At 40.2% G+C, this 14,954-nt stretch overlaps 1 protein-coding gene across 14 annotated transcripts in view; it reads left to right on the top strand.

The window, feature by feature from the left end:
- LOC129557840 (E3 SUMO-protein ligase NSE2-like) overlaps positions 1–14,954 on the top strand; it is a 127,239-nt gene that overhangs the window by 10,150 nt on the left and 102,135 nt on the right. For 2 of the 14 annotated variants that reach the window (XR_016039391.1, XR_016039392.1), the window contains exon 1: positions 2–316. The exons of 1 other annotated variant lie outside the window; for it this stretch is intronic. Coding sequence is in view for 1 of the 13 variants with exons in the window: in XM_088844909.1 (XP_088701035.1) it covers positions 10,038–10,080 (43 nt within the window). In the remaining 12 variants the exon portion in view is untranslated. Of the gene's footprint in view, position 1; positions 317–2,612; positions 14,782–14,954 lie in introns of those variants that run through there. 11 more of the 14 variants (XR_016039393.1, XR_016039384.1, XR_016039382.1 and 8 more) reach the window with 10 other exon arrangements.

Below are 14,954 nucleotides of genomic sequence, written 5' to 3'. Positions count from 1 at the left end.
GATCACACCATCGTGGTTATCTGGTTCATTAAGCTCTTTTTTGTATACTTCTGTAGTTTTATATACAAAATGAGCAAGGCAAAGGCTAACAGAGTTTTGCCAAGAGATTTCACAGAGAAGACTCTGCACATGGAAATCACCAGATGGTCAACACTGAAATCAGATTAATTCTATTCTTTGCAGCCAAAGATGGAGAAGCTCTATACAGTCAGGAAAAACAAGACTGAGAACTGACTGTGGCTCAGATCATGAACTTCCTTATTGCCAAATTCAGACTTGAATTGAAGAAAGTAGGGGAAACCACTAGACTATTCAGGTATGACTTAAATCAAATCCGTTATGATTATACCGTGGAAGTGACAAATAGATTCAAGGGTTAGATCTGATAGAGTGCCTGAAGAGCTGTGGCCGGAGGTTTGTGACATTGTTTAGGAGGCCATCCCCAAGAAAAAGAAATGCAGAAAGGCAAAATAGTTGTCTGAGGAGGTCTTACAAATAGCTGAGAAAAGAAGAGAAGGTAAAGGCGAAAGAGAAAAAGATATACTCATCTGAATGCAGAGTTCCAAAGAATAGCAAGGAGAGATAAGAAAGCCTTCCTCAGTGATCAATGCAAAGAAATAGACGAAAACAATAGAATGGGAAAGACTAGAGATCTCTTCACAAAAATTAAAGATACCAAGGGAACATTTCATGCAAAGATGGGCGCAGTAAAGGACAGAAATGGTATGGACCTAACAGAATCAGAAGATATTAAGAAAAGGTGGCAAGAATACACAGAAGAACTATACAATTTCTGTAAAATGTCTGCTGAAAATTTTTGTTTGTTTGTTTGTTTTGATTGGTATTGTGTGCCCTGCAGCCCGGAAACTCCCTCATGATAGTAAGATGGGCTGTTACAGGACCTTATGTGTTTTCAGTCACTGTCCTTCCTTCCTTCTTGCATATGTCTGTTGTCTTGCAAACAGCTTTTCATTTATTTCACTTTGAATTTTTGGGGTGTCATAGGCAGAATAATATATGTGGTTCTCATGATTCTGTCTTGGCCAGAAGTGGAAGTACTATGGTAGGCTTTTGAAAAACAAGAGTAACATCTCTTGAGAAGGAGAATTGATACCAACATAGAAGGTGGATTGGAGCAGAAAAGATATTGAAAAGGGACGTCATTAAGGAAGCAAACTGCTAATGTGAGAAAGAAACAAGAAAGATTGAAATTAAGGCAGCTGTAATTGGGAAGGAGATAAAAGTTGAGTTAATCAGGCAGAGCTGATAGAACTCGGTAACTAGTTCAGTGTGTGTGTGTTAGTTGCTCAATTGTGTGCAACTGTTTGTGACTGGAGCCCACCAGGCTCCTCTGTCCGTGGAATTCTCTAGGCAAGAATATAGGAGTGGGTTGCCATTCTCTTCTCCAGGGGATCTTCCTGACCCAGGGATCAACCTGGGGTCTCTCGCATTGCAGGCAGATTCTTTACCAGCTGAGCCACCAGGGAAGCCCAATATGAAAGTTCAGTGTGGAGGATGCTAAAGGGAGAAGTCAAGATGACGTCAGGGGTTAGGTCTTGAATAACGTTTATTTCTGTTGCGGTGCAGAGACTGGGTGCCTGTGTGTGGGATGTGATTGATTGGGCCCTGCCATTTTATAAATACTACTGCAGTGTTCCAGAACCGGTTAGTTACTCATTTAATATTAATAGTTCTTTATTTCTTACTTTGCAGTTCACTGTTGTTGTCATCCAGAAATTGATACAGTAGTGGGTGATAATTCCTATTACAGAAGTAGTCTACTTCATCCAGCAAAGCGTTCTCTGAGACACTTCCAGTCAGTTTAAGTGTTTATAGATGATCCTTTCTTTGATAAAGAAGCTTTTAAGAAGGCACGACAGAGACAGTATTCGGAGTCACTACTGATTTAAGTCTGGTAAAGTGAAGTCAAAGAAAACAAATGTTAGAAATGATGAGATAAGTAGTGAGAAAAATAGGAATCATAGTATAAAATCTCAGAGACATCTTTTCAGGATCTTGCACTATTCGGAGTTACAGACCTAAGGAAAGATGCTGATTAGCTAGTACAGTTACTAAAATGTGTATGGTAAGTTGTGATAGATTTATTTTTTGGAGCTGTCAATGATTGAAGTTTAACAGATTGATTTGCCATTGTTTTTACGAAATCAAATATATTTTTATTTTCTGAAAGTAATTAGCATAGAATTTATCCTCCAACAGATAGGATTATGGAATATAGTTGTTCCCTCCTTCTGTAGTGGTGGCCCTTCCACTCTTGAAGAAATGTTTCTCAGAAGAAAATACTTCTCATTTAGACCAACACTTGATAGGTAAATGAGAGAGATTATAGTCCCTGTCTCCATAGGTCTTATGATCTAATAACTTCTTATCTCCTCAAACTTACCTTTATAGTTTTTGTGGACTTAATTTTTATTTAATTAAAGTGTTCCTTAATTAACTTTCTGTTTTAAAGTAGGCTGACCCCATTTGTATTTTTTTTCTTGGTTTAAATTTATTTGGAGTGAGTATGGTGATAGGCTGGTCTGAGGTAGTTGCTGTTCATTAACATCATTTTGAGTAGCCATCTCATTTTATGAACTTACTAGATGTTTTTGTTCTTGATCATTATAGTTTTTCTCCACTCCTCCGTCCCCTGTGGGTTTTTTTTTTTTTTTGGACTAGAGTGACTGCCTTGGTATGGTAGGGATGGTTTCTAATCTAGTGTGCATAGATCTTAGGAAGACATTAGACAAAGTCTTCAGTTCAGTTCAGTTGCTCAGTCGTGTCCGACTCTTTGCGACCCCACAGCACGCCAGGCCTCCCTGTCCATCACCAACTCCCGGAGTTCACTCAAACTCATGTCCATCGAGTCAGTGATGCCATCCAGCCATCTCACTCTCTGTCATACCCGTCTCCTCCCATCCCCAATCCTTCCCAGCATCAGAGTCTTTTCCAGTGAGTCAACTCGTCGCATGAGGTGGCCAAAGTATTGGAGTTTCAGCTTTAGCATCAGTCCTTCCAATGAACACCTGGGATTGATCTCCTTCAGAATGGACTGGTTGGATCTCCTTGCAGTCCAAGGGACTCTCAAGAGTCTTCTCCAGCACCACAGTTCAAAAGCATCAATTCTTCGGTGATCAGGTTTCTTCACAGTCCAACTCTCACATCCATACATGACCACGGGAAGTCTTATGACTTGGAACATAGGTTATGCCCAAAGGTTGATGATTATTGAGGTAGTTAGCAAAATGGACTCTGTTGCTTAATCAACCCTGATTTGAGTCTTCTCTTTGCAGTTTGTTATTTGTATGATATTGGCTCAAGGTTCTTTACCTCTTGAGCTCATTTTTTTTTTTAAAGTTTTTTCCTTCCATCGAAAGAGGAATGACAGTGTCTTCTCCACAGTTATTGCAAGGGTTGAATGAAATGATGCATGTAAGTTGCTTAGCATAATGTCTGACATAGACAGTGCTCAATAAATGTTAGCTATTATTTCATTTAACTTCTTGAAAAAATAGAAAGAAAGAGGGGTTGGATTTATGGATCATAGAAGATAGGGGACGCTACCTGTTACTTAGATGACATTTTAAAATTCAGAAAGACCTCCACCTCCTGAATGAAATAGAATGCCAGATTTCAGAAACATAAAATCTGACATCTTAAATTTTGAATATTAGATTGAAAAATTCAGTGGTACTAATGTAGGAAGGGAGAGGTCTACTTTAATAGCAGTTCCTGTTGAAGTTTTTTTTTTTTTTTTGACAAAGTCAACCCAGGATCACAGTGGTACACATGGAATAATTGTATTATCATAGTCTCAATTGGTTAATGTGTCATTGTAATTACTGTTTTTTTTTTTTTTATTCTGGAGTCCATCTTTAAAAAGGAACATGGGTACATGAAGGCAGGAACTTGAGGCTCAATTATTTATTCTGATGAAGCAAAGACTTGCAGAGTGGGAGACACTGAGCAGCCACCTTAAGTAGTCCTTCCTGTCTTTGAAGGACTGTAATCTGGGAGAGTTGACTCTGTGTGTCCCCAGCAGGTGCTCTTCTGCAGCTCTGGAGTTGAGGACCAGGGTTTAAGTTCTACATCTGACACTGAGGCATGACTTCAGTGGCATCACTTAACCTCTCTGAGCCTCAATTTCCTCAACCATATAAAACAGAGAGTAAAATCACTCCATAAGGAGGTTATGAGGTGTCAGTGAGTTAATGTGTGTGAAAGAGCAATTCAGATTTATGGTTGTCATTGCCTCGAGTTGTTCTAGAAGGCGCTGAGTCAGCTCTTTCTTTGGAATGATTCTAATAATTAGAGCCATTTGATGGAGAAATGAGCTTTCACCTAATGCCAAGGCCACATCATCATATGAGGGCTTTTTAGAAACTTCTGTGTAGAATGGAAATTTGTAAGCATCCTTTGAGCGGATATAGGGTGTTTACCTTGTTTATTGCTCTCTCCAGGGCACCCAGCACCGCGCCAGGCACATGGTCTGTGTTTGGTAGGTGTTTGTTCACTGAGTGAATGGAAATTTCCCCCTAACACTCACATTGTGTTCTTTGTTTAGCATCACTCTTTCCTGGTATTTAATGTTCATGTTCTTCTCCCAGATGTTCTTGTTTACCTTTACATATTTTAAAATGGATATTTTGACAGTAAACTGAAGCAGCCACTCATAGTTCTTTCTATTCAGGCACATTTACTGAAGACTAGGGCAGAGAGACGGAGAGGGCAGTGGCACCCCACTCTGGTGCTCTTGCCTGGAAAATCCCATGGGCAGAGCAGCCTGGTAGGCTGCAGTCCATGGGGTCATGGCTGAGTGACTTCACTTTCACTTTCATGCACTGGAGAAGGAAATTGCAACCCACTCCAGCGTTCTTGCCTGGAGAATCCCAGGAACGGGGGAGCCTGGTGGGCTGCCGTCTATGGGATCGCACAGAGTCGGACATGACTGAAGCGACTTAGCAGCAGCAGCAGCAGGGCAGAGAGAAAATATTTATGCAGTTGTCAGTGTGAGGCATTGTGAGAGCTGTTTTTCTAAAGTTTGGCCATTTAATAAAATTTCTTGTTTCTCTACTTCTGTATGTGTTTTCTGTAAGTATCTGCTTCTGTAAGTATATATAGACACTTTTAAGAGAGGACGCCTTATACATCTTCTCTTAAGAATCCACAACCTTATACATAAAATATTTCCATGGGATTACATTCCCAAGAACCTCATAGCAATGGTTGCCTCTGAGGAGGGAATTTGGAGATTGGAGACACCACGTTACGGTACTGGTTGAATTTTTCAACTATGTTTAGTTAATTTCTTAACTATATACTTTATTACTTTGAAAAAGTGGGATGACCCAGAGAGAGAGAGAGAGAGAGTCACTCAGTCATGCCTAACTCTTTGCGACCCCATGGACTGTAGCCTACCAGGCTCCTCCGTCCATGGGATCTTTCAGGCAGGAGTACTGGAGTGGGTTGCCATTTCCTTTTCCAGGGGATCTTCCCAACCCAGGGATCGAACCCAGGTCTCCCTCATTGCAGGCAGACACTTTACCATCTGAGCCACCAGGTAAGCCAGGAGATAACCTAATGATGGATAATTCAGTAGATACTAGGCCATTTGAATAAGCTTTTCAGAGAATTTCTGCTTATATCTGTTTGCTGAGTTTTTCATGGGACAGTTTGTCTTTTTCTTGCCACATTGTATTTAAAAAAATTTTTTTTGTTTCTTTCAAATAGATACTGGTTTAAGTGAAATAGAAAGATTTTACTTGGGGAATATTGCAAAGTACACAAAAGTTAACTGTAAATTAACCTTTGTTTATTTAGAGTCCACTATGTTTAAGACATCCTGTGGGGTGCTTTACCTACATTTTTTCAGTGGTTACGTGAGGTTTAAGCCTCGCTGCCTTTTTTGTCTTTGCTACCATAAATTCATGTGAGAGCTTTGATGTTGAACCAGAACTCAAAGCCAGGCTTTGTTCTTTAAGCCTCCTGAGCTTTCTTCAGCCCCCAAACTATTATCTAAAACTTGGGCACAGCCAGGGACTTGAAAACCAGTGAGAAATGGCAGTCACTGAAACTATGTTGACTGGGATGCTGCTGTAAATATTACATAGTGCCTTGAATTAACTGTTTCTTTCCAGTCTGCTGGGGATTAGATAGGAACAAATGGACAGGAAGGGTATAAGAAAAGGATCTCAATCATATAAAAGACAGACTTAAGGACCTTATAATAGCTAGCCAAAAGACGTCTATGGATATGTTTTAAAATGATAGATACCCGTAGCCTGGGGTTCATAGTGCTTTTGTTGACTGGTAAAGATTAAGATTGTATCCAGAGGTTGAGTTCTAAGTTTTATTCTCCATAGAATGTACTTCAAGCAATATTTTGGGTTATGCCTTTATCATGGTGGTTTATAGATACTGACTACACATCCTAAGGAATATTTATCTATATAATGAAAGGTGGTCGCCATTGCTTTGGGGTAGAATAAGTTAGGCTCTCTTTGACTTTCTCTCACTCTTAGAAGAAGGTAATGTTTAGGAGAATTTCTTAGACCAGAGAACCAATGTATCTTTATTCCATGACTTTTGCATCAAGTGTATTTTACTTATTTGTATGTAATAGTTCAGACACTATTGCACATGCCTTCCATGCTCTTAGTCAGACCTGAGGTCAGATCCTAACTCTACCGTTTATTAACTGTGTGACTTGGGACAAATGATTTAGCCTGAGTGAGCATCAGTTTCCTTGTCTTGAAATGATATTTACCAAGACCTCATTTACTCTGTTGTGACAGAGGATGAGGAGTTTGTTCAAAGTGCCTGGCACGTGGTCAGTGGTCAGTGAAGAGTTAATCTATGTCTTCTCTGTTCATTCTCAGGGTTTTTGTGTGACCATTTAAACACTATAGAGGTGGAGAGGACTGAGGGCATTTGTTTAGCCTCTACACAAACTGGTGAACATCTGATGCACACTAACGCTTCCAGACACAAGTCACATTTACCCCCTTGCCTGTTAAACCTTTCCTCCCTGACGTGGGCAGTGATAGCCACTCCTTCTTGCTTCAGAGTGTATCCACCTCTGCCTGGCTTGTAGTAAGTGCTTGATAAGCATTTGCTAGGTGAGTGAGTTTTCTGGACAGTAGTGTGTGAGTGGTGGGTGTGTGGGGATGGGGGTTTGTTGGTAAAGCTTCTCATAGCACGTTGTAGTCTTGTGGGTTTATATTAGTGCTTTGGTCTCATGTTGTCCGAAACCTCTGCGAGAGTTGAAACAGTGAACTTCACTGGATACTTTTTAGTTCTAAAGGCAAAGTGCTTTCAGCATTTAGGCTAACTACATTTGTAGTGTAGTTACCCATTCTGTAATTATTATAATGATAGATAATATTTTGTGAGTGCATACTGTGGGCCAGGCCCTGTGCTAATCAGTTTAGCTACATTTTCCCACATAGTCCTCATATTAGCTTTGTGAGTTAGGTACTGTTATCGTACCCATTAGACAGAAGAGGAAACTGAGACTCAGAGTTATGTGCCAAAGACTCACAGATAGCAAGCAACATAACCTGGATTTGAGTGTAAAGTGACTCCAGAACTGTCTCTTTGAGTTACTGTATTATACAACTTCCCTCTTCGGTATTACTATGATAAGAAAATTGTATAGATGGGTATAGATGATTGTAAAGGTCAATATTTCACAAAGATTTCCCCAATATTCCCTAAGCTTGTGAAAGAAGCAGTTGCTTACCAGTTGATATCATAAACAGTTAACACTCTTCACTATAATTTCTGGTGGGAAGCAGTTATGTAATGTGGATTCCATTTTAATTTTACCACAGGAATATCTGTGAGGAGGAATAATGGTGTTTAAGGTACAGTGCAGTGAGAAGTAACCAAATTTCTATTAAATATTGCTCAAGCAGTGAGTAAGTCATTAAATTCGACTTTTGATGAATATATAATGATTGCTTAATACTAGCCTGCCAGGAAACAAACACACACACACCCACTCATAGAGGTAGGTGTGTGTGTAATATATTAATATGTTGCTGGAGATAGTTGGAGCTGTATTTTGAAAGAGGAAGGGGCTTTTTTTTTTTTCCCAAAGAGGGAGGAAGAGGCAGTCTGGTTTATACTGTCATTTATTTGAGTTTATCCAAAAAGAAGATATTTCTTGCTTACAAAATAATGGAAGGATCAATTTTAATTTGAAGAGATTAGGAAATATTTATTCCCTATTTCCTGTTTCAGAAAGTAAAATCTCTCTATGTACCACCTGTTCTAGGAAATTTAAAACATAAACCAGGCCATTCTCTGCCTCCTTTTCTTCCTTCCTCCTTGCCAAATGGACACATGTACTTTATGGCACTGAACGATTATCAGATCCTTCTGAGTGTGTGGTTCATGTTGAACTGGAGTCAGCAACCCCCGTAAAACACTGAATGGCTGCTTTGTCTTGGTATTTTACTAATAAAATGCATGGCGTTGAATTTTATTCAACTCTATATAATTGGTCTTGTTCCTGTTCAGACATGCCTATACATGACTTGATAGAATAAAAAAACACCTGATGCTGCAGTATTTGTTTGTTTAGGACAAAATTTCAGGAAACAACTTGAGCATGGGCAAAAGTGCTGTTGAATCATGGCAGAACGTTGGAAGGGATAAGTAGGTGAAACTTGTCTTGAGGGTGTGCCTCCCAAGCCCACCCGCTGCTCCCCTACACACACCCACATGTGTCCTTGTTGTAAAGGTAAAGGGGTCTCATGGACCAAGAAGGCATGAAGCATTTGGTCCTGTTCTGGAAGAGGACCCTAGGGCTGGAATCATAGAAGAGATATCTGGTGGTGTGGGGAGGTGGCCTAGAGATGAGCTGGGATGGATGTGCTAGGGGAGGGAGGAGGGCAGGAGTCTGCTTTTTCATGTCTGTTTTCACTGAAGGCAGTTCTACTGAAGACTTGAAGGACAGTGAGGGAACTTATTTGACTCTGGGTGCTGTGTGCTATCAGACTTTTTTCAGCTGTGCTTCCCAAACCTTGGGGCTAGGCCTCTGGGAAGAGAACTTACTTCTCTTCAGTACGTTCCTTAGGCTGCTGCTGAGGACGGCTGTGGCTTGGGAGGGGCCTTGTTTAGACCGTGAAGCTGCATCTCTTAGTGGCATCACTTCACCTTCCATTCTTGCTGAACTGGTCACTGGTGTGGAAGGAAAGCTTGACCGGTCTGTTGACCATGCACATCTGGACCTGGGGAAGCCAAGACAGAGAATCTTCTCTATCCCTGTTTTTTCACCAGTGGCCAAGAAAGTGGTATTATATGGAGGAATAAGGTGGGAATAGACACCAGACAATCTTGGAACTCACCCTGGATAAACTCTCATGAGTCTGTATTGTGCTGCATCCAGAATTACCATATTGTTAAAGGCTTACAACCTACATTGTTTAGCCACAGAGGACCTGGAATTTGTCTCACCTGAGTCTGCTGACATCTGTAAAAATAGCCAGTCGGTCTCCTCCCTTCCTGTCCTCCCTGAGACCTCTCTGTTCTCCCTCATTTTGCCCCAGTCTTTCACTTTTGAGACAACCCTCACTGATTGCTGGTTTTCATACAATTATTTTGCTTGGATACTTGGTTCCCATCTCGGCCGTCATCTTCTCATTGAAATTTCATGAATTTTAAGTTGAATTTGATTGCAATACTACATCACCCATTTCTGCTTCATGTACTTTATGTAGCATGTAACTTCAATGCCTTATCCATCACTTCGAGAGAGAATAGTATGGTGATAGTGTTGCTGTTAGTGCATTCTGACATTGGGTAACAGGTGACGTGTCTAATGATTAGCGCGGCTGCTGAGATTGCATAATTACAGGTTTGTTTGACTTTAGGGGAATCATATACAGGGCAACTGCCTCCATTCAGATAAACATTAGATAGATATCAGAGCTCTTCAGCCTAAAAAGAAGCCCTCATTCAGCAATTGTCACTATTTTTCTAGGGTTTGCCAATGAACCGGAAAATGAAACAGAAACTGTCTTTAAAGAATGGACTTCATCCTGTGGTCCTTCCTGGTCTGCATAACACTTGGTCAGTTCTTCGAGTTCTATTAGCAGTCCATAGGACTTAATTAGTTGTCCATAGTGATTGGGATTGTGCTGAGCCGGATCACTGGGTATGAACAAGGCTGATTTGCAGGAGGCCAGCCACTGTACTGGTGTACTTACAGGAACAGTTATAATTATCTGTGCCCTCTGGACTTAATTTGCAGGGGCAGGAGTAGGGGGACAAATTTCAGCTAGTTCTTGAAGTAATTTCTTGGAGTAGTTTCTTAATTGGTATGCCAGAAGTGTTACATGGGACTCACCAAGTCTCCAGGAGACCTCCCCACCTATTTATTGGCTTGTAAATGAATGTTCAAGTGTATTGCTTAGGTTCACTTGATTAACACAAGCACGAGTTGATTTTAATACATTAATGCTCTTTCAGTGGCACATCTAAGAAATGTTAGACTCCCAGACCCCCGCTTGGCTAGGGAGGACGGTGGCAAGAGTAACGGAGCAGAACGGGTTGCAATTTCCTCTTCCAGGGGATCTTCCTGACCCAGGGATCAAACCCAGGTCTCCTGCATTGCAGTCAGATGCTTTACTGTCTGAGCCACCAGGGAATCCCCATCAAAGACTTGGAGTAGAAATAGTTTTGACCCTGGGCTCCACTCAGAAGTATGCCTGCATGTTAAGCCTTCCCAGGTTCTTCCCTCCCCGAAACAGTTCTCTGCTGCTGCCGCTTCCTGCTGTGTTGCTGCTGGTGCTCTTGGCCTGGTTCTGGTGGACTTAGCAGCTGCTAGAAGAGCTGACTTAGGTACTCTCTGAGCATTCAGTGGGTGACTTGGTTGCTTTTATAAAGCCCCTCCAATTAGCCTTGCTGTTGGGAAAGATCACTCTCTTCACCAGTGTTAAAACTTCGTAAGGGGAGGATCATTTTCTCTTTGTTACCGATTTCCTCTTCCAAGGAGTTTGGGAAAGCTTTTCCCTGACCAGGCCCAGTCACATTTGAATGACCTTGGCCAGTGTCCTACTTGGAACAGGCCACCCAGAGCTGAGATGAAGCTAGCTGGGGGCCATGACTTTCTCCCCAGTCCCTCCGCCCCCAGGATTTGTTCCCCAGATATTCATGGAGAGGTTAGAGGTGCTTGGTCCTTCTCATGTTGAAGCACCTTTTAGCACAGGAAGGCTAGTGTACATACTTTGCAGCTGGAAGGTCTGCGTGCCGAGGCCTGACCGTCACTCACTACCATGTGTCCTGGAGTGAGTTATTACTTCAACTGCATGGTGCTTCAGTTTTCTCATACAAAGTGGAGATAAAACTACCTTTCTCTTAATATTGCTGTGAGGTTTAATATAAACACAGTGTGCTGAGTGCATCTTGGCTCATAATGTAAGTGCTTACTAATTATTAGCTACAGCTATTATTATTACATATATTTTTATCATTGTAGTTACTTTCCAGGCTTGCAGAGGTGTGGTACAGTAATATTTTCCTCTCTGAGCTATGTCATTTAGTGAATTTTAACATCATTTTTGTAATGCCCCTGCTCCCCACCCTGCTTTGGGGCCAGCCTTTTTCCTATGGAAAAATCACAATGAAAATAGAATAGGCAAATACATTTATATTACCTATCTTTCCATTTGAATTCAATTGAATATCAGGGCAGGAAACTTTTTAGTTTGGTGAAAGTTTTAATTTTCAAATTTATTATATGATGGTTGTATAAGAACATTGTTATATTTCTTTGTTGGATCCCAAGAACACTAAGGCTTTGTTCGTACCCTCACATGGTTTAAAATCTGTTTGGAAAAATGAGACAAATTCATATAGGAAGACAAGATTGCTCATGGTTCAAAGTGCCAAAATATCAAGTACAGTTGTGAAGATAAACGAGATCCTTCTAGGCTGGTAGAGTTCAAAAGTAGGCAGGGCTTGAGCTCAGCCCTTGAAGGGTGGGTTGGATTTGGTTGGTGTCGGTTTTTAGGAAGGGCAGTCCCTGTAAGAGTGGGAGAATTTGGATAGCGGAATTATATACTGTGGAATAAAGGATCAAGGGACTTCTAGCTATTCAGTCCTTCTGCCCCTCTCCATTCCCCAGCCACTTTTTAGTACACAGCCCACTCCCTGTCCTGTGTTTATCCCTCTTTTCCTCCTGAGTTCTTCGGGGCTTTATTTAGTCTTTTTCATACAACACTATGCTTTTTCCCCACCTCAGTTCTTTAGTAGAACAAGACACATTCTGTATACCTTTCTTTGCCTGGTATTTCTGAAGCATGAACACAAAAAAGAGGTTATTATTGTAATAATAAGGAAAATGGGGGTTAACAACTGCTTGATATGGATGTTTCTCATGGCCTCCCTTCCAGATGCTGTTGTGGGAGTCTCTTCTAGTTCTTATCTACTGTCTCTGGTCTCTCCAAGCCCTTTTCTCCGGCAGGTCAAAACATTGACTTGAGGCTGAAGTTATCTGACTGAGCATCACTTCCAGGTGTGGCGTGGTTCTCAGCTCTTTTCAGGAGTAGCTTCCTGCTCTCTTCCGGTGTTTTCTCTTTGTTGCCTCGGGCTGCATTCATCACTTAGGTTCTTTAGCTTGTCCCAACATTCTTGAGCCTTAGTGGAGGTGCGTGTGCCCAGTTGGCCTCCTTAGATGCTTCCCCTAGGCTTTATGCCATCAAATCCTGGCCTAGTCATCATCACTTAGGTTCTCCTTTGCAGGGAAGGTCTCCTTGGCCTTATGTTTTAAATTGTTATCTAATTCATCTTACTATTATCCATGGGCCCTTGATAATAAGAGCATCATCCTGCTTACTTTGCAAACTTGAATGTCAAAAGCACATTTCTAAGTGCTTTCAAAAATTAACTCAATTCCAGAGGAAGGTTGCCAACGTTATGTCAATTCCTGCTGCTTTAAGCCCCTGACAGATTTTTATTTCTTGTATTTGTCCCCGATACATTCTTTAGAGAGTTTCTATTTAGGTTGAAATTTCCATTAATTGTTGAATTTTTTTAGAAAGCAGTTTATGCTGTTAGTCTTTGCTCAGGTTACCAGCTTTACCCACTTTTTTCAGTGGTCCCAAAATAAGAATCCATTACACATAAAATACACTGATTTCTTTAAGAAAACAAACAAAAATCCTGCACCATTATTTCCTTTAATTAGATAAAGCTTGTATGAAACCAGGGGCCTATTTCTCTCTTTTTAAAAAGATTTTCTTTTTTTGTATTTTTCATTACTTTAAATGAGAAAAAACTAAAAAAAGAAATTTAAAAACTGAAAAAAAACCTAAATTATAGATCAATTCTAAACTCCTAACCAATTTGCTGAAATGTAAATATATACAGTAAAATACTTATGTAAGTCACAACCCATCATCATTAGGATGTAGATTGTTTAAAATTCTCTTTCTGATCATCAAGCAATTAATATGATTTTTTAATAAACAGTTGCTATATTATGGCAATAGAGACACGTTGGTACCAGCAACAGCTAAGCAACATGTCTCTTTCATTGATGTTTGGACATTTTTGAATAGTCTTACAATTTTATTTGGTATATGACTTGAGACCTTTCTCTTATACCATTTGTTTAAAATTTGTATTTAATTTTGTGAATGTAAATACAATTTTTTTCTTATATAAACCCTGCTCCTTCCCACTCCTCAAAAAAGAAAAACAAAAAACTTATGTAGAGGTATACATATATTCTGTGAAGTCTGGGTGTTAACAAGCCAAGAGATACTCTACTAAAAGCATGTTAACCCAGGAGATATTTTAAGGAATGTGTTTATTATTGACTATTGTAAAACCAAAGCATAATTTAGAAGTCTAGGAAATAATTTCTTAAAAGCCAAATGTAAGTGGGTTTTACATTATTTTATAACTTTGAGCTAGACAGTTGTATTGTTCTTCAGGGGAGACAAGGAATACTGACATTGGTCTGAGTTACTGTATTTGAATGAAGAATCTTTGAGTGTGTGCGTCCCCAAATATGATTTAAGGACACCAGTTTTATTTGCATTTCTTTCAGGTTTTTAAATGCTAACATTTTTATTATCCTGTGTTCTCTATCTTTTCCTCATCTGTTAAATTGTGTGTCTAGAGCTTGGGGAAATTTTTTCTTTTAAGCACTTTTAATATTATCTCACTTTTGTAGTCGACTAGTCACTTTTTGTAACCCTCTTGTTCCCTGAGGGTTTTTTAATTTTTAAATACAGTAAGCACAGTTGTTTCATGCTCTGACCGATTCCTGAAACATTTGGGAATCTATTTCTGCTGTGGCTTGTTGTTACAGTTTTTCAGAAAACGTTTGTTGTTTCTCTCTCTCTGCCCTCTGTTCGGCTCAGTGGCCAAGGCCAGCCTCCCTATAGCCTGGAGGAGCAGGGTGGGCTTATTACTCTAGTTCATCTTTATTCTGAGGAGTGGGGACCCTCAAGTTACTAGGGGAATGTATGCAACTTTGGTATCCTGCATTCTGCTTCTGATTTGGCCCTGGTTTTTCTTACTATCTTGTGACTTTTGTTTTTAAGATCTCTTTTTTTCCTGTTTTATCCAATCATCTTAGTTGTCTTCAGTAGGAGGATTGGTCTGCATAACCTAGCCTACCATTACTAGAAGTGAAAAATCTTCCTTATTTGATCTTTAGCGATACTGTGAGGTTCATGTGCAGATATATAACTGGGCTGCTTTAATGGATGATGGAACTGAGGCTGAGAAAAGTGTAGTGGTTGATTTCAGACTCTCCAGGTAGGTGGCATAGCCTGAGGCTCATGTGTCTGAGTCTACATTTCCACCTTCGAGCCTTTTTCTGTTGGCCATCTTCTTCAAATTTTGAATGAACCAGGTGTATATTGAAGACATTTTAAAAGATGTAATACTTTTGCAAAATCATTTACATAGACCATTGACTAATAATTATG

This window comes from Moschus berezovskii, chromosome 16 (assembly GCF_049115385.1).
Source record: "Moschus berezovskii isolate FMDL1 chromosome 16, NW_MosBer_1.0, whole genome shotgun sequence".
NCBI lineage: Eukaryota > Metazoa > Chordata > Mammalia > Artiodactyla > Moschidae > Moschus > Moschus berezovskii.
The sequence above is the reverse complement of the archived record's forward strand: the minus strand, read 5'-3'. Positions and strand labels throughout refer to the sequence as shown.